Below are 27,472 nucleotides of genomic sequence, written 5' to 3'. Positions count from 1 at the left end.
GGCATTTAGTATCTTATTAATGTTTTGTCCAGCGAAGACCGAGAAAACTTATTGCATGTTAGGTCAAAAGTACCAATAGAGCAATTCACTAACTTGAAATGATTCGACAATTGTAATTTTTTTCTACAATATTTGCCGTTTGCACTAAGGACTATAGGTAGGTAGGTAGCTAAAATGGCTGAAGTACCACACTGGCACTCCCCAGTTAGCACTAAAGCGCCGTTTTGACACCATTATGAGACCTACAACAAGAAAATATCTACATCCAAACCAGAGCTGTTGATGTAATGGAGAAGATTGATGGGATTTAGGTTGGCGCACTGCCCCAAGCTGTCGAAGAAAGGAGCACCCAGTGACCTTAATCGTCTAGCTTCCAAACCCAGACATTTACAGAGAAAGTGCTCAACAGTCTCCTTCTCTGAAAGGTTCCACAGCTTCTGCAATGGGCGTTAAATGGTAAACCTAGCTTTTCCACGTCTCTGGCGATCGTCCAATGACCGGTAAGCACAGCTACGAGTTTGGAAATTGAATGGCGTGGAATCCTCAAGTCTTTCTGAGTCCTCCGTATATTGTAATAAGGCCAAAGGGTTTTCGAAATAGCACATGAAGAAATGCGCTTTTCTGAGAAATAATTTGTGCAGTTCCTCTTTAACAACTGTCAGGGGGATGCCGATGACCGGGTAGGAGGGCCCTGAGGCCAATTCCTTTCCTGGCAAGCTCATCAGCAATTTCATTTCCCTATGTTCCTATGTCCTGGAACCCAGATCAGAGAAATGTGACCTGCACACCCAAGAAATTTGATCTCCTTACAGGAGTTTACTAGTTTGGCTCTGTACCATGGCATCGGTAAAGCCTTGATCACGGATTGACTATAAGAAAAAATTATAATATCTCTCTCGGTCCCACGTTCCCTAAGCCCTTTGCATTCCTGCAGGATCGCAAAGACTTCTGCTTGACTTCCCGATTCTATCTTGGAGCCGTCACTGAAGGCAGAGGTGCAAGCTTCGGCGCAGATTTTCCCCTCTATTCAATCTTGCCTATTTGGAAAGATTGCCCTAGCACGACCCTCAAACTCTAGTTTGCGGATGGAGAGTTCTGTCTGAAGCTCGGAGAAATACGGTGTTAAGTGCCCAACTTCCTTTAACCTGACTGCACTTTGAGCTGCGATGGAAATAACGTAAAAGTCAATGGGAAGTAAGTGCAAAACCATATTCAAGGCAGCTTTGGGGAAAGTTCTACATGCTCCGGTGATGCCAATACATGCAGTCCTTTGCACCCTTCCCAGTTTAGTGATATTATATGCCTTTGCAGAAAGAGAAGGTTATACTGGCCTTCTTTACCCGATTTTCCATGTGTAGCTTCCAATGGCGTTCGGAATAAAGTATCCCTCCAAGATACCTAACTTCCGATGAAAGCGGGAGCACGTGGTTGTTTAATTATTTTCTGGTAAATAGCACCAGCTTAGTTTTGTCAGAGTTGCCTCGGAGGCCGCAATTGGCAGCTCAGCGACTGAGTACAACCTTTTCTAATTCTCAGCCATGACTGAGGGAAACGTTCCCGATACCATTAGGACCCAGTCTTCGGCGTGTGCTACTATGTTAACTTAACGTCAATAGCAATTAGCCAAAGTAAGAGTGAAAGGACAGCACCCCGCGGCGTCCTCCTGTGCACAAATCTAACGACTTAGCCCCTTTTGCCACCGCATTAACTTCCTTGCAACCAAGCAGGAACGAGATCCAAAGACAGAGGTTTTTCCACTCCTAGTCTTATCTAATGTAGTGACAATTGACTCTGGCCCAAATGTTATTAAAAGCACTCTCTATATCTATGAAGGCCGTCAGAGTGAATTTTTTGGCCTCGAGAGATTTTTCCACAGTACCTACAACCTCGTGTAAGGCTGATACCGTGGATTTCATTTTCAGGTAAGCATGCTGCGCTGGAGATAATCTGGATCTCTTGGATATGATTATCAAACAATCCTTCAGGTAAGACTTATAGACCTGAAATCCTTTGCCGAGTCGTGACCCCTCCTCCCTGCCTTGGGTATGAAAGCAACCCTTGCAGGACAGGAACCACCAAGTTACTTGTTTTCTAAAGCAATACAGGCAAAATATCGTCAAAGCCAGGAGATTTGAAGGGAGTAAAACTATTGATAATCCACGTGATTGTCTCAGCCGACAGGATAGATTTCAGGAAAACATCGAGTATCTTTAATTGTCGACTCGTTCAATGGATTCACAGTACTCATTCCAGGAGTTGCGTTTCATATATTAAATGGCTTTTTTGTGTTCCTTCAAAATTACACGGTAAGTTTGAAGATTTATAGTTTGGTAGCATTCATTAAAAACCCTCCTAACCTTCTCTTTCAAGGCAGTCAGCGTCTTGCTCCGCCAGGGAGAAAAGTCTTTCTTGCTAAAAGATACTAAACAAGCCACTTAGAAGGCCGTCTGATAAGACCGCTCTAAGGTTTCACCTGCTTGTCCAGTTGCTTAGTGGATGAGTAGAAAAAAGTTCGCCTGTTGAATTTATTATTGAAAGTCCTATTGAACAGAGGCCAGTCGGTTATTTTAGGTTTCCTGTGGGGAGATAGATATGGTGTCCCGTGCGAAATTAATTTTGAAAAGGATCAACCTGTGATCCGAAAAGGAATTTATCTGAGAAACCTTCCAATTATCAACCCTAATGGCAGACGAAAGTGTGATAACAAGAACCTCCTCCCAACCGCTTGATGTTTCCGATGCTGGAAATAGAAACGTGAGTGTGTTGCCCTTGTTCCTCATAAGGATATTACGGTTAATAATGAAATTAAAAAGGGACTCACCCCGGTCATATATCCCGCTGCTTCCCTAAGTGGTGTGTCCCGCATTGCCGGGACTAAGGACTTTGCTATTCACAAACTTATGTTAACTAACACTTAACAACTGTCTATTTATTCAAAAATGAGTGTTTCTTTGTTTATTATTTATTTGCACAAAGTAAGATAAATAACTATTTATTTAAAATTAATGTTTACTTAACACTTTTTTTATTTGCCTCAGGATGATATCGACAGTTCCCACTCCGCAGTCGAATAGCTCAATCAAAAATTTCTTTTGCTGCTTGCTACTCCACTTAGCAAACCTCGCCTTAGTGCAGAACATGGAACCGTTAATTGCATCTGTTACACGATGTATACAACGGCCAACGGACGACTAGGTAATGCATATTCCCCATCTCCCCTACGGGTCGTTGATAATAACCAGTAACCGTCTCAACTTTTCTCACGCATTTGCGGGCAGGCATAATGAGTCGACATCCATCGACCGTTTCGTTTACAGTTACATTCCGGTCATGCAATGGCGTTTCATGGATCTCCCAAAATTTCCCAAATGCGGGAATTTTGTTTATTCACGCTGTCAGAGAGGTTGCCTTGTCAGTCATTAAAATTTGCTTCCAAAAATTGGGTTCAGTGTCACTCGAGCGACTGTTTGGCCGTATTCCAAGCGACGTGAATGGTCTATCGGCAGTATTCTTTGTGTCAATTGCACTTTATACGGAAACTAATTTAAATCATCCTTTAAAATGCGCCGCATTGTGATTTCACTGAAGCCAAAATGCTGAGCGCGATGACGATACGACACTGTTGGCGCCTCGACACCAAACGACGAATAGAATTACCGCGATACTTTTTGCGATATGCGCATTGAGTTAGAACAATAGAACGCCTATTTTCGATGAACAGTGTCACTATCTCAGCGCCTTGTTTCGGTGTAAAGCGATCCATGGTTGAAATTGTACTGAATTGACGTATCGAAAACATGTACGTTGAAGTCGATCGGTTGGTAAATGCCAAAGTTATTCAGCGTTTACATACCGACATAAAAGATGGTGCACCGTGTACCAATTGTAATAAATAAATAATACATTACTTATTAGAAAATACTTACTGTAACTACCATAAAACAGAAATAATGTTGTTACGAACTTTTTTACGTTAAAATTGCAATAACTCCTCTGAGTTCGATTGTCGGATAAAAGACATAGACTGATGGCAACACACTTGCTTTACTTTATTTTCAATACCTTACTTCTAAATGTACACGTTCACTTTAAGACTCAATAACTCTATTACTTTTCGTTTATTTGCTTACACGTTTAACTTACTACTGAATACCTCATGCGCATGAACCTCGGCTTATGTGCTTAATAACTATCGTAATTTCTAGTGTCCGGAGTTGCTTCTCATTTTGGATGGAATTCGTCCTCGTCAATTTCACCTTTACGATGCTCAGCATTTGCTCAATGACATTTGCGACGACAATTGTGATAGTGCAGCCATAAACACGATCCAGTCTATTTCTGATGACGGTTCTGAATTCTCTACTATGGTCGATGACTCCACAACTTCTAGCTTGAATATATAGGGCCCGCCATCTATCGTTACGGATTTGAACTAGGTATTATTTGAAGAATGGTAACACTTAGCTGTCATCTGATTTGACAGAAAATTATTTTTATTCTTCCGCTGAACGAAAACGGTTGCGTATACGCTCAAAGAACGCTGGGAGATATTGCGACATTACTTTGAAAATCATGGTAATGTTGCAGAATGTGTACGAAAATTACGTACGGCAATGGGAAGAAGAGAGCACCGAATGAAGCGTATGTGCTTCTGATATCGTTTGGCCGCCTCGGAGCTGCGATTTGACGCCGTTGGATTATTATCTTTGGGGTGCCGTCAAAGACCAGTGTTATGCCAACAAACCAGCATCAATTGATGCACTGAAGACCAACATACGCAATGTCATAGCTGAAATACAGCCGCTTACAATCGAAAATGTGTTGAAAAATTGGACTGATCGTATGGGATGGTGCATGACTAGCCGAGGCAGCCATATGAATGAAGTTGTGTTCCATCATTAACCGGAAGGATTGTACTTCAAAATAAAAAAACAGTTTGGAAAAATATTGAGTAGTTTCTTTTTTATAGCATTTTTAATTCCGTAAAGTTTAATGGCGGACCCTATATATGTATTTACATCGATGCCCTCTGCCTCTACAGCTTCGCGGACCCTTGCTTGTAGCTCTCCCTTGCTCCCAGTAGTTAACAAGCCTCACTGTTCTAATTCTGTCTTAAGATGCAAAATCTTGATCTCGCTTAGCTTTGCGATTTCCCCGATCCTGTTCTTAGGAATTTCGTTACGTTAAAATTCAAGTAAATCTCTTACAATAACTTCTCTGAGTTTGATCACTAGAGTGTCGAGTAAAAGTCACAAATTAATGGCAACACACTTACTTCACTTTATTTTCAACACTTTACTTTACTTCTTCACCTTAAGACTGAATAACTCTATTACTTTTCGTTTATCCACTTACACGTTTAACTTACTACTGAATACGATTCGGTGCGCATGTACCACTGCTTTTATACATGTGGTTAATAACTATTGTAATTTCTACAGGGCTCGGCTCTCGAAGTGTAACCAACTTCAGACCGCTCGCGCAGCTGATGCACGGGTCTGTCTGTTAGTTGGCTAAATGACAGTCCAAAATATTGTTTACGCGGGTGCATTTTGAGCGAGTAAACGCGAAAACAGAAAATCAGTAATGAAAGGTTTTTTTTTTTTTTGTTGAGAAAATCACATCCAGCGACTGTTCGTGAGCTCGAGCACCGCGAGTGGGCCAACACACCTGCAAGTCACATTCAGGCAGCTTGCGATTCGTTTCTGGGCCGTCTCAAGGCCATAGTCAAGGCGAAAGGTGGTCATATCGAGCAGAAGTAAATTGATTCTTAATTATGTATTATTTTCACACATTTTTACTTTGATTGAATAAAAGTAATTTTCCAAACTATATTTATGGAATTTTTAATTAGTTACACTTCGAGTGCCGGGCCCTGTAGATCTGGCAGCTCGTATCTTCTTTCGAGTTCTGCAGCCGTATTAACTTACTAAACCCTTCGGAACAATATGATTGCGTTAAATAAATCAAGCTATAACAATTGATTTGAACAACTTTAGTGAATTAAGTTTGTGGTGTGCGTGTTGATGTTGTTCCACAAATGGAGGGACCTACAGTTTCAAGCCGACTCCGAACGGCAGATATTTTTTTATGAGCTTTTTCATGGCAGAAATACACTCGGAGGTTTGCCATTGCCTGCTGAGGGGCGTCCGCTATTAGAAAAATGTTTTTCCTAATTTTGGTGTTTCACCGAGATTCGAACCAACGTTCTCTCTGAGAATTCCGAATGGTAATTACGCACCAACCCATTCGGTTACGGCGGCGGTCATTTATTATGAACTACTTAAACCATCTGAAACCACCACTGGCGATCGTTACCGACTGCAGCTAATGCGTTTGAATCGAGATCTCAAAGAAAAGCGGTCGGAATGGGACGGTAGACATGACAAACTGATTTTGCTGCATGACAACGCCAGACCATACGTTGCTAAATCAGTTCTGAAATATTTAGAGGGACTGAATTGGGAAATCTTGGCACACCCACCGTATTCCCCATTGCATCGCAAACTGGCTCAATGAATGGATCAAGTCAAAAGCACTCGAATTTTTTGTCATCCATATGCTGCCTGAAAGATAGAGTAAAGTTGTAGCTTCCAATGGCATATATGATACTTCACATAATATCATGTATTATTTAATTCTTTAAATAATTCGTAACATTGGCTAAGAAAGTTCGGAAACTTATTCCCATACCCAATACATAGAACTAATAACAATACCAGCACTCTATATTTACGACGGATCCAATATCCCGACAATTTTTGTTGGTTATTTCCCCACTTTGTCTCACTGAGAGCGCACTGAAAACTCTTTTTTCGGATAGATTTGATTTTGAGTTTATGTCCGCAAAATCACTGAAACAACAGGATACCCGAAAGTAAATTAAGGTGTACATAACACGAAGTAGCACAGCATTAACTATATCACGTCCGACCTACAAAAGATCTCTAGGAGATTTAGCGAAGTATATGGAATATTATGAATATAAATATATTGTTGTAAAGTAAAAACAAAAAAAAAACTGATACAATTATGAATGGACCCCGGAAAGCACCGGGAAAATTCCAGCTAATGTCAAACTTCTGGATGCATACGTAAAACCGGGGCGCATACGTACTAGGTGATAGCAATAGAATAGCTGATTTTTGTCTGCTTTTTTGTTGTTTTTTAGTTCTTTGTTTACATTCTGATTAAAATTTTACCACTTATGTCTTTTTTTGCTTTTTTTTTTAATAGCAATACCGAATGTTTAAAAAGTCACTACTTGTTTATTATTTGCGTCCTCGAAAATAATCGGGTCAGTATCGATTTGATTTCGGCCTAAATTGGCCTGGTTGGGTATTTAAAACTGATGTTCGGCCATTCTCTAAATATTATCAAAAAATATGTTCTACGAAAATAGGAATTTGAAAAAACCTTGTGTATAAAATGAAGCTAAGAAAACTTATCCTACAACAATCCTACGTACCGAAAGTCTTAAAATATTTCTATTGAGGCAATCTTTAAGTCGGGAAATAATATTGAACTAGGAAACAACTTTATCACAGCAATATTATCTTTAACAGAAAAAACATTATGGGAGAGATTATAACTAGTAGGATAAACAATTTGTAGAACTATAAATAAATAACACAACAAATTTGAATTCCAAACAAACAAGGATTGCGAATATTGTTGCAAACGGTGAAACTTCGCGAGTTGACTAGCAAGAATAACGGTCGAATGAGACTCCAAAACAAAAACTTGAATTTTCCTTGATGGTGACAGCAGATGGCTGGATACAACTCGCTAGAAGATGAGAGCTGCCATATATTGAAATTACGATCGCAATTGTAATCGTAAGTTTAAGTTGTAAGCGAATAAACGAAAAGTAATAAAGTGGTTGAGTTTTAAATTAAACGTGTAAGCGAGTTAATGAAAAGTAATTCAGTCGTAAGGTGAACGTGTTCAAAATAAATTAAAGCAAGTTGTGTTGCCATTAATTTGCGACTTTTATTCAACAATCCACTGATGGAATTCTGAGGAATTATTATGAGAGATTTATTTAGATTTCAACGTAACGAAATTAGTAACAACATCAAAAACTATAATAAATTGCGCAAACACGTAAGATAGGCACCTTAGATTTTACCAAAGTTGTTGACACGATATTGCATGAAAAGCTTTTGGAGAAACTTAAAAATTCCGTAGTAAAAATAAGACTGTCTGAGATTGTTTCAAAGTTATCTCGAACTTAAAAACTCTCAAGTGAAACTAAAGAAAGAAAAATCGATGAAACAGCTTACACACTCGGAGATCCTATAGGCTTAAACCATGGTGTACGCTTATCTCTAACACACATATTCAAACGACAATAGTACTTTCATTGTGTCTCATAGGAACCACAATAATACATAGGTATTATAACGGATTATCAATCAATGAATCAAAAACCAAATGTACGTATTTAAGAAGCCACGTCATGTATCAATTTCGGACATGACTACATTCTTTTATAGTTATGGGTGTCTGCCTAAAAGTGATAATAGAGATAAGACGATTTTAGCGCCGTGTGGATGCACACCAAATATGGTTGACAGATATTACTAGTACTAAAATGGAATAAGCATATTTCAGACATTTATGCTTAAATGACTTAGTTCGTCATCGGCATGCACGAGAAAGAGCAAAATTACATGCTCAAAATATTGGCGAAAATAAGAATATTCAAAACAACGCTCTTGCAAGAAAATATAAATACTCGATGAAAGTATGTTAAAAGTTGTAACGCCAACTCTGCTAAATGAACATAAATCATACATTAATCTTCCGAAGAACGTAAACACAAAAAAATTTAAAAAAAAATTACTTATTGTACAATAATTATTTAATTTTATGAAGCCTCCTTATATTACTTATAAATTAAGTTAAAATTCTATCATTATCATTTTGAAGAGAACGCTTAGATCGTTTTAAAGATTTTTGCTTAGCTACAATCAGTGCAACCTCTCTGTAAAGTTGTTTGAATAGAGAAACATTTCTTAAGTTAAGCTAAATTAATATAGATTAATTCAGCTTCTGCTCGTACGAGCAGTGTGCTCACCGAATGTATTATTTAAATGTATTTCAATCTACATGTATTGTATTTTTTCAATTAATAGTTGATCAGGTGGTATCGGTAAATCAGATCCACTGATTAATTGACGTAACCGGGAATATGACTGCGGTTTGTCTACGAACACACTGAGATTGTGTTGGCGATATACGAAAAAATTAAAGCAGTCTTCAACTATGCTACTTCGTTGTCGTCTGAGGAACGAATGTTTGGCCGAGTGCATGAATACGTGCGAAATTATTGGAAGAATTCTGCTGCCAAATGCTCGGTGACTAGACAGCCGATGTTACTCTGATAATTTTACTTCAGATAGTTAAACCTGATAATCTACCAGTTTTCTTGTTCTTTTATTAAATCACCAGAGGCTGATCGACTTGTCCGGGGCCCGAAACATGGTAGTTTGCTGCACCAGATTCCAGCATAAGAAGATACACCAAGTTACCTGGCTGTCTCCTGAACGAAAAACGCGAAACCAAATCGATCATGTTGTAATAGATGGAAGACACGCTTCTCGTGTTTTAGATGTACGTACGGTCCGAGAACCCAACATCGACTCGGATCATTACTTCGTTGCAACCAAACTGTTTATACACCTCTGAGCAGCAAAAAACATACATCTACCTACGCAAAGAATGTTCAACATCGAAAAGCTGCAAACACAACAGACAGCCAGAAGATTCGCCACTCGACTCTCACTCCTGCTCTCAGAGAGTACTGCCTAACACACCAGCATGCACGAGAAATGGAGCAACATTTCTCGTGTTTTACGTACCGCCGCCGAAGAAAAAATCGAGTTCGTGCGATCCCGATAAAACATTTTGGTACGGTACAAAAACAAAAAGTGTGTACACAGTGTGAACGAAGATAAATTAAATAAATGTTCGGCCATTTTTGTACGCAAACCGATTAATATTAAAATGTTATAATTTTCATCGAATAATGTGCACGCTTTTTGTTGGAAAAGTATTCGCAACCAGTAAAGGTTCAGATAAAACCTGTTATTTCGACAAATAAAAACTTATGTATGAATAAATAAGTCATCGCTTCGAGAAGACGGTATAAAAAAATATTTACATACATATTTTTTCAACATCAACGTACCTTTATTCCTGAACGCCCCTGCTGTTTTAGTAATACATTTTCTGGTTTCATGTCGCAGTGAATAATCTCATTTTTATATAATGCATCCAAGCATTGCAGCAGTGAATGAGCGAATTTTCGAACAAGTTGAAGGCTAAAACCTTTGAAGCCATTTTTTTTTATCAACTCATATAAATTTATATTAAGTAACTCAAAAGTAATGCACATATGATTGCGAAATGTAAAATAATCGAACATGTGGATTATATTCATTGTATTATACTTGTCTTGTCTCCGCAAATGGTGCAAAATGCGTATTTCCTCCTGTGCTTGCCGGTGAAAGCGTTTTTCATTTCGTACAATTTTCAGGGCGACATGCTCATGCGTTTTGTGGTCATATGCTTTGATAACTTGGCCAAAGCTACCTTTACCTATCACTTTGAGCATTTCATAGCGATAAGCAACATGATCATGTGATATGTGTATATATGCGCCCTGATCGTTATCGTAATCGGAATTATTTGGACCGAATATACCGGGTCGCTTTTTAGCGTTTGCACCGATGAAATATATTTGCGGATAAGCTAATATTTCTGTGCGCTCATATGGCGTTAATTTATGCATATATAGTACCATTACTTGTTGCGGAGATACAACCAAAGATTTAGGTTTCGCCTGCAAGGCACACTTTTCCTGTCCTGACATAATGATTTGCTCATGGAATGAAAACGTGTCACCTACATCCGGTAGTTGTTCCAACTGACATTCCGTAGCAGCCGTTCTGGATGACATTAGGACTGAACAATCGCTTTCTGAAGTTGCTGTAACTGCACTTGTAAGAATACAAGGTATTTTGCAATCCGGATTTGTAGTTGATAGTCTTGTTGATGAACACATATCAATTTTGTTAGGCAATGCACAGGTAATAGGTGTAGCCAGTGTCGAAGACGACGCAGTAGCTGTTGTCGAAATTATTCTGGCCAAGGATAATGCTGTAAAAAACGCTTGGTAATACTTTAAAGTTTCTCGCGAATAAACACATATAAGTATGTACATTAAGTTATACATTTGTAATTTTTTGCTGTTTTTTAAGAAACGAAATCTTTAACATCTTTTATAGTCTTCATTGGTAAAATAAAATATAACCTTTATAAACTCGGATACTACTTTGACTTTCAGATAATATACTATACTCATTGTGTATATAATATCATAGTTACAAACGCTGAACTTTAGGCATCCGATAAAATTAAGGTATTCGGACGGTAGTAAATACGAATGAAACAAAATAAAACCCTCGCGAAATTTCTCGAACAAGTATTCATAAGCTTAAAACCTAAAAATTTATGAAGAATATTTTATGCTGTTAAAACAACCAAATTTTTAATTCACCTCGTAAATTTTCATAAATTTTAAACTAGTTCATATGAATTTTTGGTACAATGCTGACATAAATTTACAGTTTCTAATTTTTCATAACAAATTTTATTGTAATGTTTACATTATTACCCACTCACAGTTGCAGATTAAGAATGCTTCCTAACAAAATTATCATAGGCATCATTGATTGATACTACTAGGATAAAAAACGAAAATATAGAAAAATCAGCAAAACCAAATGAGCCCTACAGAGCGGTTTAATGGAAAAGTGAGCGAGACGGAATTACAACGCCAGAAGCCCCCACAGAAATAAATTTCTGTTTGACATTGTGTCTTCATGATATTATATACCCAATGCTGCAATACGAGTGCATATAATAATTTTTGGATATAATATTGGGTTGTCTTAACAGTCCAGTAAAGAGTGCCAACTTATCACTGCCGTCAACAAGTGGCCAGAATTCAACATCATGACAATTCCAGACTACAAAGAACTTTGATCCTTTGACAGAAACTGAGAGAGCAGGACTCGTAAGGTTTAATATATCCACTGAAAAGTCCTTTAATAGGAGTAATTGTAGTTTCTGCGCAACGCCCTTAATCGAACAAATAGAGGTCTGCAAAATGCACCTAATCAGATTTTTGCTCTGAAAAAGCAGAACTTTTACACTGAACCTGGAAAATAGCTAACCATAGGACCTATGTATGTGGTTAAATAAAGTCCATAAAATATGTATTTAATTTTTTTGAGATTTGCTACTGAAAATTTTGACAACTCTTATTTATAGATATATAAAACAAGAATTTAGATTCAATGAAGATTCAACGTTTCACAAAAAAAACTTTAAAAGATTATTAGACAAATTTACCTGTAAGAGACTTCGAAGAACACCAATTTTTTTCTGGTTCGCCAAGTTTTTGTATTCCAGTATTACTACTATTGTAATGGGTTAATTGATGTTGCTGATGTGGATGGCTGTGGATATTTTCTGTCTCTGGTTGCATCTGCAAAATTTTCAGGTTGGCAGATAATGTTATCGGAAAAAGAGGTACATTCTCGCTGTTATCAGCGTTCGTATACTCTTGCATAGTAGGGGGAATTTGTTGTGCGTGGCACCTACTTCGATTTATATCATACTTTTGCACAAATTGTGCTTGCTGTTCCGAACAAAGCTTAGCTGTTGTTATGAGATCATCGCTGCATATCTTCATCATGGAAACATTATCATCAGTAAATGAATGCATAATGCAAGCGTCGTTTGTATGAGAAATGTCTGAGGTAACATTGGCACTAACGTTATTGGACATTTTCTCCGTTGCATGGTGAATGTCACGATTATACGTAGCTGTAAAGGTACTTTGGCTCGCTCGAGTATTCGTTGTGGACTCAATTACGGCAGATTTATCTAATAATAACAAATCTTGCCCATCATGTCCACTTGCTCTTTTATGGTTATGGAAATTCTGCTCGTAATTACGCGATTGTGAAGGTTGTTGCTGAATTTTCTTTTGTGCACCAACCATTTTATTGCCGCTTATAGTACTGTGGATTGTGGAGCTGTTGTAGAAAATGGAGCTTAGACCAGATTTAGAATTACTACTTTTGCTGTAGCTATTGTTATTCGGTTCGATGGATTCTCGAGTGTTTGTTTTTAACAAATTCTGATTACTGTTACAGTTTAGAGCCTGATATGGCAACGGCGACTCTAAGCTATGTGTTGCTATGTTTGTACAAGGAATTTGCTCCTCTTGAAAATCGTCGTTTCTCCTATGTGCTGCTCTCGTAGGAATACATTTTATAGCAGTGGCTTCATTATTCAGCGGGACATTTGATACATTTAACGTAGTCTTAATGAAATTCCAACTTTTACCCTTTTCACTCGTTGTATTCGGACTTAAAGAATTATTTTTTGATACTATGCTGTCTATTGTGGGCACATTTTTAATATTATCATCCCCGCTCTTACTGAATAAGCTGACGCAATTTTCATTTATACTTGTGGGTACGGTACAAATATAATGAGTTTCAAATTTTGGCCCGGTTCCGTCATTCTTTACATTGTACGGTGACTTGTGTTGCGGAATTGGCATTTCTAATTATTCATATTAAATGATTTTGTTAATGAAATTAAAGATTTTCTTATACTTCTGGTAACAATTAGAGGAGCTAAGTTCAGTTTGTAATATGCGTTCGGAAAATCAGAATGTATCTTACTAGATAAACATATTTTACTCAATTTATTGTTAACATCATCCAGATAAATTTCGGCTAGATCACTTATTATGAATGATTTGGGGAACTTTTCTCACGGCAAAGATGACAAATAAATGTTTACACTAAAATATTTAAAGAAATATGTTTTGTGGTTAGATAATGATATAGGGTTTAATATGAATTCTTTACCTCACTTTTCGTTATTGTTTTGCAATTCGAACTGTTCTATACGGTATGGAGCAGAAGTTGATAAAACAAATACTTCCTTTGGTAAATATAAGGCAATTTACTTTTTGAAATCCAGTTGTAGACACTTAGAGGAAATATTTTATTCTTCCTCAAATTTTGTAGCATTAAAACTCACGTTCGCTATCTTTCATTTTCCTCTATTAAGTAAGATGGTGTTTAAACATCCATCGCCGTGCATATACCGATTGGGACCCAGCTTTATGTCTGATGTAACACTCTGAACAAATATTTTGACTAATTAAAGATACTACCATTAACAAATCACCATTTGACTGGTGGTAAGCTGAACATGAATTTAGTATTTAGCCAGAAAATCGTATATTAAATTTATAGCTGATAGCGTAGCCGGTATTCGATCATTATTGTTAACTCTTTGATGTAATCGTTGCAATTCTTTGTCCAAATTTGCATATTCCTTGGAGGAAAAAGATGCATGTGAGCTTTGTTGTGGAGGCGAAAGCTTTGGCAGAGAAACTACACTCGTTGCTTACATGCTTGGCGATATTTTTTCCTGTTGATTTCGGTTTATTTTCCTCTCCAGTTACTTTTTGAATTAAGAAACGTTACAAAAAAAAGTAATTTGTTGGCAGGTTAAACAAATTTTAGCAATGGTGAGATATATTTCTTATTTTTATTATTGTTCGCAGATGTATCAAATCCATTCCATTGTGGCTTTCTATGCAAATGCCGGCTTGAAATATAACAACCTGCTATATTACTACACATCCAACCGAGTTCATTCACTTTATTACCTGCGGTATTATTTCTGCAATTTCTACATTTATTTATTGCCTGAATTGATCCTTCTGCAACACAGTATGTTTCTACATTTATTCCACTAACTTTCTGTTTCTCCTTATATGCTTTGTCTTCGGATATTGGTCTCTCAATCGGTGAACCAAATTTTTTAAGCCAAATGTTTTCTATTGCTTATCTAGCTATTACTATTATTCATTTCTTTGTAGGCAAATACATAAGTTTTAATTACGATAGCAAAATGTTAAGTTGTTTTGCACTCGATCGTTGAAAGTTTCCCACTGAAAACACAATATAAGGATAATTTATTATATACATTTTTTATATGAAGTATTGCCAGATATATGTTGTAGCTTTATTTTTAGCAAAGCCAAAATCATTAAACCAGCCAATTGTTGGAAAATAATCCGTGAACAAAAAGCAGCTAACTTAAAAATCGATTAAGTAACTTTCTAGAATACAGACAGAAAACGATTAAATCATCCCAGTCTCCAGACATCAGACCCAGCATTAAAGACTTGGTTTTCAAGATATCTTTTGAAACAATCTTTTGCTGGTGCTGGGCATTTTTATACCCGTGAGCTGGAGCGTACTAGGGTTTTATAAATTTGGTCATGTATATAATATATTGGTGAATATTGAAAGAGGGTCAAATCGGAGGAAAATTAGATCTTCTGTGCTAAAAATTGTATTATTATATTATTATCGAGGAAAGACGGACTTTGGAACACGGCCGAGGCCCCGCCTACTCTAAAGTAAATTTAGGATTTTCCAATAAGAGGTGTTATTTTGATATTCCAAGAAAAATGCTATTGTTTAATATAAATGATCGGATGTTTATTTCATTATAAAGAGGAAGGTATGCCGTTAATAGTGGAAAATAACATCAGGCAAATGACCACCATGACCGCGCTTACCGGACAATATCCTTTTCATGAAATTTTCCATAACCGAATTGCAAAGTGGCTGCCCTATGTCCTCGATAGCCTCACGAATTCCATCTTTGAGGTTTTGAATCGACCCTTGGCTGTTGGCGCAGACCTTCTCTTTCACGTTGCCCCAACGAAAAAAGGCACAAGGTGTTGAATCACAAGATCTCTCTATTTATATTGCAATCGACCATATTAAGCCCAATTTCGAAAATTATTCAATTCGGACAAAAACCATGGTAATATACAATACAATATGTCACTTTGATTAAAAAGTTCCCGTTATAATCGCCAGGTAACGCTGTAAGTCAACTGATTTGTGTTCTGCTTATTTTTTTTTGTTACGTTCCCACATCTGTGATTAACATTCTTACCTTATTGCCATTGCTTGACATGTGTATAAGTTACGCCGTCTTAAGTATAACTACCTGGACGTGTTTTCGATTTATTTATTTTAAAAATTATTTTGAACTTGCAACAACGAGTTTGTATTAAATTTTGCGTTAATAATGGATTTAATGGAGTGAAAAACTTAGAAATGTTAGAAAGCATGAACGCTTCAGAAGAGATCATGAGTCTATCGAGGATGACGAAAGTAGTGGCATTCGTCGACAGCGAAAGCCGATGAAAACATAAATAAAAAGAAATCAAAGTTGATCAATAACCGCAAATTAATCATCAGAGAGCGGTCAGACGACTTAAGCATTGCTCTTCGATCCGTTCAGGATATTGTACTTAATGATTTGCGTTTGCGCCGTGTTGCTGCAAAGTTGATCCCAAAGGACTTGAATTTCATGCAAAAAAGGGACTGCGTTGCTATCACCAAAGGCATGATTTCGAAGGCTGAATCTAACCCAACATTCATCAAACGCATCACTAAGTGAGACGGGAAGTGGGCTCAATACTACAACAAGCAATCCAGACATCAGGCGAGTGAGTGGAAAGCTCAGAATCAAGCAATATCAAAAAACCACGTCGTTTTTAGTCAGAAAGAAAAGCGATGGCCATGGCTTTTACAGATTACAACGGTACAGTACACCACAATTTTTTGCCAGAAGATCAGATAGTAAATAAGGACTATTCTATTATTTGGGTGTTATGAGATGTTTGCAATTCGCCGAAGAAGAAAGGATTTGTAGGAAAGCAACTCGTGGATTTTGCATCATGATAACGCACCGTCGCACAGTAATATCCTTATTAGTGAATTTTTGACCAAGAAGGAAATGAATATCATCCAACACCCATCGAATTCACCTGATAAGGGAGCCATAGGGATGGAGTTTTTTTCTGTTTGATCGAGTCAAAAAACCACAACGGGGAAGACGTTTTAACAGCCGAAAGGAACAAAATTGAAAAATCCTAGACGCCTTTGATGGTAATACTAAAATAGAGTTCCAGAAATGGTTCGAGAGCGTAACAGTTGGTGGCGAGTACTTTGAAGGCGATAATATTTTTGAGGAATAAACTTGCACTTTGAATTTCCTGAATATATTTCGGGAACTTTTTGATCAAGGTATTATAACACACTTTGTTGGGTATTTGGACTAATCGACAGTCAGTTTGGACAGTCAGCTGCTCCACGCTCTACTAGACGATATGCAACAGTCGACCCTACCGCCGGGACTGAAAAGTTGGTCCGCGAGCTACCTGGACACCTCCTTCCGAAACACTTTGCTTTATCTTCCTCTGTTATAGTTTTGGTCTCGGACAAATTGCTGACGAGTGACGACCACTCAAATAATTTCCGGACCACTTTTTCAGTCCTGGCACGAGTGTCGACTGTATAATGCTATCCAGTAGCGTGGAGTGTGTCGAAAGAATTTTTCGTGTTTAGCGCTGTTAGGACAGTTCTTTCCCAGGGGTGGTTGGTTTTGGTTAAGTTCACGGTTTATCTGGGTGTTTATGGCGGTGACTGCTGTGGTGGTACTATGCACTAGTCGGAAGCCGTGCTGATGTGAGTCTGGGGCCAGATGTATCGTGTAGAGTGGGAGTAGGAGGGTTTCACGAGTCTTCACTACTGGGGAAAGGAGAGTTATCGGGAGATAAGATTTCCCTTGGTTTGCGGTTTCCCAGGTTTCAGTAGTGGGACCACTCTCCCTAATTTCTACTTGTCAGGAATGATGAGAGTGGTCATCCAGATTGAAAACCCTTGAGAGATATCCTATACCCAATGGACCTAGCTTTTTCAGCATCAGCATGTTAAATCCGCCAGGGCCAATGCCTTTAGATGCTTTTGTTTTGTTGATGGCCCCCTTGACCTCATCACTGGGGAAAGTATGTGGCGCATTGTTGTTCGGTAGATTGTGCAGCCGTCTGGTTGCACGACGCTTGCATCTGTCGACTGAAGGATGCAATATAAATTGCTGGTTAAAATAGTTCGCGCATCTCTTCGGTTCCGGAAGGTGATAGCCATGTTGTTGTTGTTGTAGCAGTATCTTCGCCCTGTCAGTGTAGTGTAATTACCGGTCGTCTTCGTCTAGCTCATCTAACGGTAGGCCCAGGAAACTAGCTGTTTCGACGGGTTGCGTCCAGAGGGAGAGAGGTGTTAGATGAGTGGGTTTTAAAGGGCATGTGAAAAGGTGGTTAGTGTCGTGCGGGGTGCCTTCACATGCCGGGCATATGTTTGGTATGGCGGGGTCGATTCTGGATAGGTAGGAGTTTAACCTGCTACAGTATCCAGAACGTAATTGTGCCAAAGTTACGCGGGACTCTCGGGGAGTTCTTCGTCTGCGATAGGTGGTGGTTGGACTCCGATAACGGCATTCGGGGGTCGGGAGCTTAAGAAGGTGGCAAGGGTCTCCCGATGAATGTCGTTTATGGCCTGTCGGTACACTGTCTGATCCTGGAGTGGTCTGTCAGTTTTTTCCTGGATCTCGTCCACGTAATTAAGGAGATGTCTCCTGATGTGCCTAGGAGGTGGCTCAGGCACAAGCAGGTGTCTGCATGGGTGAGGCCTACGGTAACACCCTAGCAGAAACTGCTTGCCGAGCATTTTGTTGTGCTCCTTTACAGGGAGCATGTGAGCCTCGTCGTGCAGGTGTGGGATTGGGGACATCTGGAGACATCCTGTCGCGGTACTAATAGCAGTATTTTGGCAGGTCTGGAGCTTCGTCCACTGCGTATCACTGGTTCCAGGCGACGAGACAGGCGCAGCATAGTTTAGAACCGGTCGGCCTATTGCTTTGAAAGTCGACAGCAACATTTCTTTGTCTTTGCCCCAAGTGCTGCCGGCAAGCGACTTGAGGACCTTGTTGCGATTCTGTACTCTCGTTGCAATAGCGGTTGTGTGCGCTGAGAAGGAGAGCAAGCTGTCAAAGGTGACTCCCAATATTCTTGGGCTATTTACCGTCGGTATTGGGGTATCATCGACGTGCACCTGAAGTTGCAGCTTGACCTCTTTTGTCCAGGTGGTAAAAAGGGTCGCCGTAGATTTAGTGGGAGAAAGTTTTAAGTCTCTCGCAGTGAAGAAGCGAGAAAGGCGGGCGAGGTAGTCGCTTACTTTGGCGCATAGGCCATCAATGTCATTGCCCGACGCCATTATCGTGCAGTCGTCGGCGTATGAGACCAGTGAGACTCCCTCTGGTGGCTGGGGGAGTTTCGAAATATAGAAATTAAAAAGCAAGGGTGAAAGGACACTACCCTGCGGTACTCCTTGCTTTAGTTTTCTCTGTTTTGAAGTTTGGTTTCGAAATATCACCGACGAGTGACGACCACTCAGGTAGTTCGCGGTCCACCTCTTCAGCCCTGGCGGGAGTGTCGACTGTAAAATGTCATCTAGTAGCGTGGCGTGGCTGACTCTATCGAAAGCCTTTTGTAGGTCCAACGCTACTAGGACAGTCCTCTCGCAGGGGCGGTTTTGGTTTAGTCCACGGTTTACCTGGGTGTTTATGACGGTGAGTGTCGTGGTGGTGCTGTGCACTCTTCCGAAACTATGCTGGTGTGGGGCTGGAGTCAGGTGTTCTGTGAGGAGTGGGAGTAGAAGGGCTTCAAGCGTCTTCACTACTGGGGAAAGGAGAGTTATCGGACGATGAGATGATTTCATGTATTTGATGGCCCCTGAACCTCGTCGCTGGTGAAAGTAAGCGGTGGACTGTTGTATGGCAGTTTGTGCAACCGTCTGGTGGCACAACGTTTGGATCTGTCGATCGGAGGATGCAGTATAAATTGCCGGCTAAAATAGCTCGCGCATCTCTTCGGATCCGTCGAAGTACGACCGTTGAAGGTGATATCCAGCTTGTCGTTGTGCTTCGTCGGGTTCGACAGGGACCTTACGGTGGACCAGAGCTTGCTCACACCAGAAGTGAAGTTACAGGACTTCCGATACTCTACCCATTTGGTCCGCTTGTGTTGGGTGACCAGTTGCCGGATCTCCAAATTGAGGTCCTTTATACGAGGGTCCCCGGGATCGGCCTGGCGTAGGCGGTCACGCTCGTTCGCCAGAACGGCTGCTTCAGCTGGGAAATTGGGACGTAATTCCCGTATCCGTCCAGCAGGTATAAAGCGAGCCGCGGCGGCTGTGATCGCCTTGCGGAATGCGCGTTCGCCTGCGCATCGGTGGGAGTGGGTAGGGCTGCGAAGATGTCCTCAGTAAATTCCGCGAATCTGTTCCAATCAGCTTTGTTAAAGTTGATGTATGGCCGGTGATCCGCGGAAACAAAGTCGGCAGGTTTCTCGATCGAGATGATAATGGGCAAGTGGTCTGATGCAAGCGATAGCATAGCTCGCCAGGTTATGCTATTTATCAGACCAGCGCTAGCAATTGTTATGTCAGGCGAGCTGCTGCAGTTGCCCACTACCCTGGTGGGGGCGTAGCGTTTACAGTGCTGAACGTCGAATCGTCTATCTGCTCTGCCAATAGCTGTCCCCTACGATCATTTGGCAGGCTTGAATTCCAAAGATCGTGATGCGCGTTAAAGTCACCTACTACCAATCGGTTTTCTCCCCTGATGAGCGCACCAATATCGGGGAGATATCCTGCCGGGCAGCAGGTGACAGGGGGTATGTAAATATTATATATTTCGAGCTCGGCATCGCCTGATCGGACAGCTATACCTGTCCCTGCGGTCGACGCCTTCATCGATAAGACGATACTGCACTGAATGGTGGACTATGAACGCTAGGCCACCACCGTTATCTCGCTCGCGGTCCTTTCTGTGCACATTGTAGCCGTCCCTGGTGATCAGGGGCAAGCTAGCGCACAGTTTTGTCTCCTGGACCGCAGCTATTTTAATTCCGAACCGGCTCATGAAGTAGACTATCTCGTCAATCTCGCTCGTAAGTCCGTTGCAGTTTAGTTGCAGAAGCGTGAAGCTTCGCGGAAGGGTTGTCGTAACTCGGGGGGTGAGGGATGCGTGATGTTGTCTGTGTTGGTCCTGCTGTGCGTTCCGCAACAAAGGTTGTGGCCTGATGTTGGCTGGTGGCCGCGCCTCTGGGGGCGGTTGCGGGTGCAGAGCTCTGCAGCAGGGGGCAACGTAGTCGCGTGTCCACTCACGGGTGGTGTGCAGGCCGGAGCACCTCCGAAAATGGCACCAGGCACTGCAAGAATTGCATTGGACAGTTGTCAAGTTCCGAGGAACTACGGTCTGACACACGGAGCAGACTGTGCGGGGGACCAAGAGCTGCTGGTTTGTCCCCGCACTGGGGTAGGAGCCGGAGGGTTGTGGGTTTGAAAGGGAGTTGTGTTGCTCGTGGGGGCTCCTTACCGTTGAGGTGTTGTTTGTGGCGGCAGTGTGATGTGCCGGCACTGAGGGCAGTGTAGAGACAGGGGCCGCCTGATGGTGGGACCAACACGTGGCCACATACCTTGTGGACCACTCCCTATGAGTCTTAAGGCCTGAACTGGTCTTAAGATGGCACCATCCGTTGCACTTATTGCACCTAACCGAGGTGGAGTTCGGGTGGAGCCGTATGTGGCAGATGCAGCAGTAAAATATCTCTGGTCCGGGGTTGGGTTCGACGCCAGCCCTGAAGAGAAGTATTCGGAGCAGACGTGCTGCAAGGCATGTTCCTGTGACGAAGATACGGTACACTAGACAGGGCTAGTTTACTGCGGCGGCAGCCCTTGGTCGGGAGAAACCCGAGTAATTCCGGTAACGTAGAACCGGCGCCATGGGAATGCCCTCGTTTATTTCGCCATAGACCGCAATCTCGCAAGCGCCGTTAGCGCATTCTCAACGAGCAGAATCAACATTAATACAAGCGTAACAAGATTATTTCAACGCCGAGTGAAAGGGTGTCATTTACTCATTCGCATAAAACACAGAAAACAGTAGGAGCAGCAGGCATTCGACTCGCAATGCCGTTGGGATATTCAACCCGACCAGCGCCTTTATATGATTCAGCATTTTTGAGAACCGGAGAGGGATGTTCGTCTACAACGAGAAACATACACACATATAAGCCGAATGCAATAGCAGCTATCGTACCAGTATTGAACCCTATTGACAATACATATTCATCAATGCAATTTATCGAAAGAGTAGAACAGTTGAGAGCAATGTATCAGTTGGAAGATCCAGGGTCCGCACTCGAAGTGTAACCAACTTTAAACCGCTCGTGCAGCAGATGTACGGGCATCGATAGGATCTATTTGATCGACCGTTCAAACGAGAATTTGAGTCATCGATTGGCCACCAGGAGGCAGCACCCGCCACAGGTAATGGTCTAGGCCGCTATAACAGCAGATGGGCACTCCCCAACCGTTTTCCACGAGCCTGGCGTCAAGGTAGATGTCAAACATTATGGGGATAGGATTCTGGAAGTTGCCTTGAGGACGTGGGCAGACAAACATTTCGGTGACACTGGACGTTTCAACAGGACTCGGCACTGTCTCACAAAGCTCAAGTGAACCAAGAATGCCTAAAAAACAACGTTCCGAAATTCATAATATCCGCACTGGCTCTCAAATTTACCAGACGCGAATCGGATGGTTAATTCTCTTTGGGCCATTTTGGAGAGCAAGATCAGAACTAAAGGATTCAACAGTCTCGAGCCGCTTAAAAAAGCCATTGTCCGCGGGTGGGCCAAAATACCTGCAAGTTACATTCGGGCAGCTTGCGATTCGTTTCTGGTCTCAAGGCTATAGTCAAGGCAAAAAGTGGTTATATTGAGCAGAACTAAATTGATTCTTAATGTTGTATTATTTTCACACATTTTTTACTTTGAATTGAATAAAAGTAATTTTCCAAACTAAATTTATAGCCTTTTTAATTGGTTACACTTCGAGTACCGAACTCTCTACATTTAGAATTTTTGCTGTTCTCAGTAGGCTGGGTAGGGTTGTTAAGCTATGGGGTGATGCTCAGATAGCATTCCGGCAATGGAATGAACTTGTGGTAGCGTTTTTGACGGATTTTCCGAATGTGAGAAATTCGTCGGACACTCACATACGAATGATGAACACTTAAATAAATAAAAGTGAGACATTAGTAGAATTCTATAACAAAATGTTAGCGATAGGCCGTCGGGATAATATCGATCATAGTTCGATAGTCAGGTATACTGTCAACGGATTAGCCGATGATAATTTGCGGAAAACATTAAGTGCAATGAAGTTTGCGAAATGCGCCGACTTGCTATAATCGCTCATAAATTTGTCTGCGAGTTTTGAAAATCGGAATAGGTATTGTGAAGTTATTCAAAAAACCACAACTCAGCAGACATCGCATGTTTTAGGTGACGCGAATAAAACTTATGCAAATAAAAGTTAAGGTGTAAAGATTTTCTACAATTATAGAGAAAGAGGGCACATTTCTAGAAATCGTGGGAAGTCCAAAAGAAAAGTTCAGGCAAAACAGGGAAACCGTACATATGTTTTGGTATTCGAAATGCGAAGAAGCGTTCCGAGTATTAATTAAATTAATTATAAGAGCTCCAGTTCTTACAATTTATGTCGTCACGAAAGGGCCCGAACTTCACACTGACGCGTCGAGTGTTAGCATCGCAACTATCCTGTTGCAAAATTAGGAAAACTGAGGCCTGTTGCATATTATTGCCGAACGTGTACGCCACAGGAGAAGAATTTTCATGCCTACAAATTAGAAGTTCTTCTAGTTGTAGAAGCTTGTGAGAGATTCCGAGTGTTTTTACTCGGAAAATGTTTTACTATTGTTACGGACTGTTAAGCAAGCATCACAGCGAAGATGTTCAAACCGATGGTACCAAGGGTAACGCGTTAGATTTTAAGAATGTTAGAGTATGGTTGCACCATATTATATCGGCCCGGGTCGTCGATGGGTCATGTCTACGTTGAGTCGTTCACCAATTCAGGGGCCGCAACAAGTCGAAGACGTAGCTGCCATTGTTAAACAATAATCGGGTTTGTACCATGCAAAGGCAACACGGTAGGCTGAATGAAATTGTAGACATCTTGCAGAGTAGCGACACTGATGACGAACGAATCGATATAAGGTCAAACTACTATCTGAAAAGCAATCGACTGTTTCGGAAAGTCGAGCATGGACGTCAATTGCTAGCGGTTCCAAGGGGTATGCGGTGGCGTATACTTACGCTCCGCCACGATGACGTTGGGCACCTGGTGTAGACGGAACTAAAACGAGAATTGCACAAAGTTTTTAGTTTCCACGGTTAAAAAATTTTGTCAAGGGTATTGTAAAGACTGGCACGGATATACCACCGTTGCCGTTCCAGACGCTGCTTTTGAACCAATTAGGGTAATTTATCATAAGTCGACGAGGTTATGAATATGTGCTTGTTATTCCAACACGCTCTACAAAACCAATCCTGTAGTGAATGCGTTAAACCAACTAACAATGTATTTTGGCTTACAACAAAGAATTGTGACAGACCGTGGCATTGCATCACATTGGCTGCATTCAACAATTTTTGCCAAACGCAGAACATCTAACACATTAAGGCAGCTCACAGTGCGGCCGATTCCCGTAAAGCTGGCCAAAACTCAAAAAATTAAGTAATTGATTCAAAATTTCTTACTCGGGGGTTGTCGGGGTCGCTGATTACGAATTTGATCTTAAAATTTTGAAAATCCACCCCCTTCCCCCCCTATTGGCCACCCCCTCACGTGAAATAGCGTATATTCTAGAACATAATCAAGATGCATGATAATTTATGTTTTCAGGGTCGCTGATTACGAATTTGATCTTAAAATTATGAAAATCTACCCCCTTCCACCCGTATTGGCCACCCCCTCACGTGAAATAGCGTATATTCAAGAACATAATCAAGATGCATGTAAATTTATATGTTTTCGGGGTCGCTGATTAGCAAGTGGTAGCAGCTGAATCTTGTTTTATTCAGTAACCATTACTTTTTTGAGTAACCTTTAATAGGTTTCAAAGCAGCATATGACGGCGTTGTATACAGTTTGAAAACTCAAATTTTATAAAAAAAATTGCAAAAAATGTATCTACGTATTGCTGCAGCTAAAAATTTTGTATCGAGGTATTGATATGTACTAAAGATTTCTCGTATTTTACTAACCTTCCGAAGATGATTCCATTTGGTTTTGTTCAATTTACTCCATTACAAAATCTTTCAAATGTGTACAACTTTCACTATTCATCGACAGTAATACGATGCTCAAACGAAGGCCACGTTGCGACTGAAAATACAGAGGATACTAGGACGTTGCTATGAACGGTTTTCACTACTCAAGGCATTACTGTAGCCAACCCAAAGACAAAAAAAACTCTATCTAGAAACTTTTTTTTTCGACTTTTGGCCAGCTTTTTGGGAATCGGCCGCACTGTGCAGCTGTACGAACGCCGCGATGTAACGGCTTAGCAGAGCGCGTAAATCAAGCGGTGTTCGCATACTGAAGAACAACGACTAACGACACAAAGGACTGGGATACACACATATGTACACAATGGTCACTAAATTGAAAGGTGAATGCAACAATGAAATATGCACCGATCGACCTAGTTTACGATTTTCCGCTTCGCGATCTGGAAATAAGATATTGGCAGCACTGCAGACGGACGATGAGCAGCTGCATATGAACGGGCGAGGTAGTGAAGCAATTCGTAACATCGAAACAGCTAGAGTTACATGGAAGGCCAAATTCGACGCTAGAGATAGGAAACCAGCGCCATATGCGGAAAGGTCTTTGGTCCTCATAGAAGCCCCACAACCAAGTACAGGCGAATCGCGGAAACTCCAGCCAAAGTACAAGGGCCCAAACATTGTCAAGAAAGCCCTACGACCGATATGTCATCGAAGATAGTGAAGGTATGCAACGCTCGCAAAGAAAGTACAGTACAATTGCAACAGCTGAGAAGATGAAGCAATGTTGTGCCTTATTCCGTGAAATCGATGATGATGGGGATCACGATAATGATGGTGATGAAGCTGATAACTTGGGACGAGTTTGTCAGGAGAAGCCGAGCTGTCATCACTAATTCTATAATATTTAGCATCTCTGAATGTTAGGTTAGGTTTGGCAGCCGCATCGCACATAGAGACAACGATGCCACTTAGACCACGAAATGGGTCCGTTGGGAACCGCGGGGGCGGAGCTACATTTCCCTCTCCATATTAAACCATCCTGAGCTTTTGACAAAGCGTAATAGGTTGTTGATACCTAAAATGTATAGATTATTTATATTCGTTAAGAAGTAGGATTTTAAAAATCGGTTTCTGCTTCTGGCTAGAGCTGGGCATGTGCAAAAAAGGTGTTGAATTGTTTCCAACTCCTCCTCATTTCTGCAGCTACGACAGAAATCATGCGTGTAAACGCCTAATCTCTTTGCATGATTTCCTATGAGACAATGTCCTGTGAGGGCCCCTACTAAGGTCCTGATTTTAAGTCTATTCAGTTTTATAATACTCTTGGACAGACGTAAATTTAGCCTTGGCCATGTTTGCCTAGCAATTTCACAAGTGTTAACGCTAATCCATCTTTGATTTGTAGACCTGATTAATGCATCCTTAATGAGAAGCTTACAAGTTGCGAGAGGTATCTCCATAAAATTACTTATGTCTGGCAAACAGGTACCTTCTCTTGCAAGTTGGTCTGCCCTACAGTTCCCTGGTATATCTCTGTGGCCTGGAACCCAGCACAAGATTATACGATATTGTTTGGCCATCTCATTTAGAGATTGACGCCAACGTAAGACACTCCTTGATGTTGTTTGGAATGCATCCAGGGCTCGTAGGGCAGCTCGGCTGTCTGATAGAATGCAGATATCCGTTGATGATATTCTGTTTAACTTTAGCCATTTTAAGGCTTCATGAATAGCGTTTATTTCCGCTTGAAAAACACTACAGTGATCCGGTAGTTTAAGGGATTCACTAATAGAAAGCTCTTCGCAAAATAACCCTGATCCCAAACCGGTATCCATTTTAGACCCGTCCGTGTAGATATTAACGGGTGTGTTGGGTGTTGGATCTTCTTCAAACCATTCCAGTCTAGAAGGGATTTTCATTAGGAAAATCCTTTCGAAGCAGAGAATGGGAGGGTGATAATCACAGTCACTGGGTATATCCGTGTAGGAGTCGAAGATGGCGATGGTCCATGTGTGACAGTCTTCCATTGTAAGCTCGCTTTGAGCCTTAAAGCGGAGCAGGCCGCTAAGTATTTGCAGAAGAGATCTAGGGATGGCAGATGTAGTATGATATCCAAAGCCATGGATGGCGTGGTTTTCATGACGCCACATATTATTAATTCCGCTGATCTCTGCACCTTATTCAATAAATTAGAATAGGTTTTTTCCTGCATAGCACACCACCAGACAACATTTCCATATAGAAGAATGGGTCTGACGACAGCAGTGTAGAGCCAATGAGCAA

The 27,472-nt window shown here is 40.8% G+C and overlaps 1 protein-coding gene across 9 annotated transcripts in view; it reads right to left on the bottom strand.

Annotated features, from left to right (window-relative positions):
• LOC128869136 (dual specificity tyrosine-phosphorylation-regulated kinase mbk-2-like) overlaps nucleotides 1-27,472 on the bottom strand; it is a 163,339-nt gene that overhangs the window by 87,475 nt on the left and 48,392 nt on the right. For 6 of the 9 annotated variants that reach the window (XR_008455203.1, XR_008455202.1, XM_054111624.1 and 3 more), the window contains exons 2-4: nucleotides 13,959-15,055; nucleotides 12,424-13,891; nucleotides 10,196-11,166 (exon numbers count right to left, since the gene is read on the bottom strand). Coding sequence is in view for 7 of the 9 variants with exons in the window: in XM_054111624.1 (XP_053967599.1) it covers nucleotides 10,196-11,166; nucleotides 12,424-13,645 (2,193 nt within the window). In the remaining 2 variants the exon portion in view is untranslated. The remainder of the gene's footprint in view (nucleotides 1-10,195; nucleotides 11,167-12,423; nucleotides 13,892-13,958; nucleotides 15,056-27,472) is intronic. The other 3 variants (XM_054111626.1, XM_054111625.1, XM_054111627.1) reach the window with 3 other exon arrangements.

This window comes from Anastrepha ludens, chromosome X (assembly GCF_028408465.1).
Source record: "Anastrepha ludens isolate Willacy chromosome X, idAnaLude1.1, whole genome shotgun sequence".
Lineage (NCBI taxonomy): Eukaryota > Metazoa > Arthropoda > Insecta > Diptera > Tephritidae > Anastrepha > Anastrepha ludens.
The sequence above is the reverse complement of the archived record's forward strand: the minus strand, read 5'-3'. Positions and strand labels throughout refer to the sequence as shown.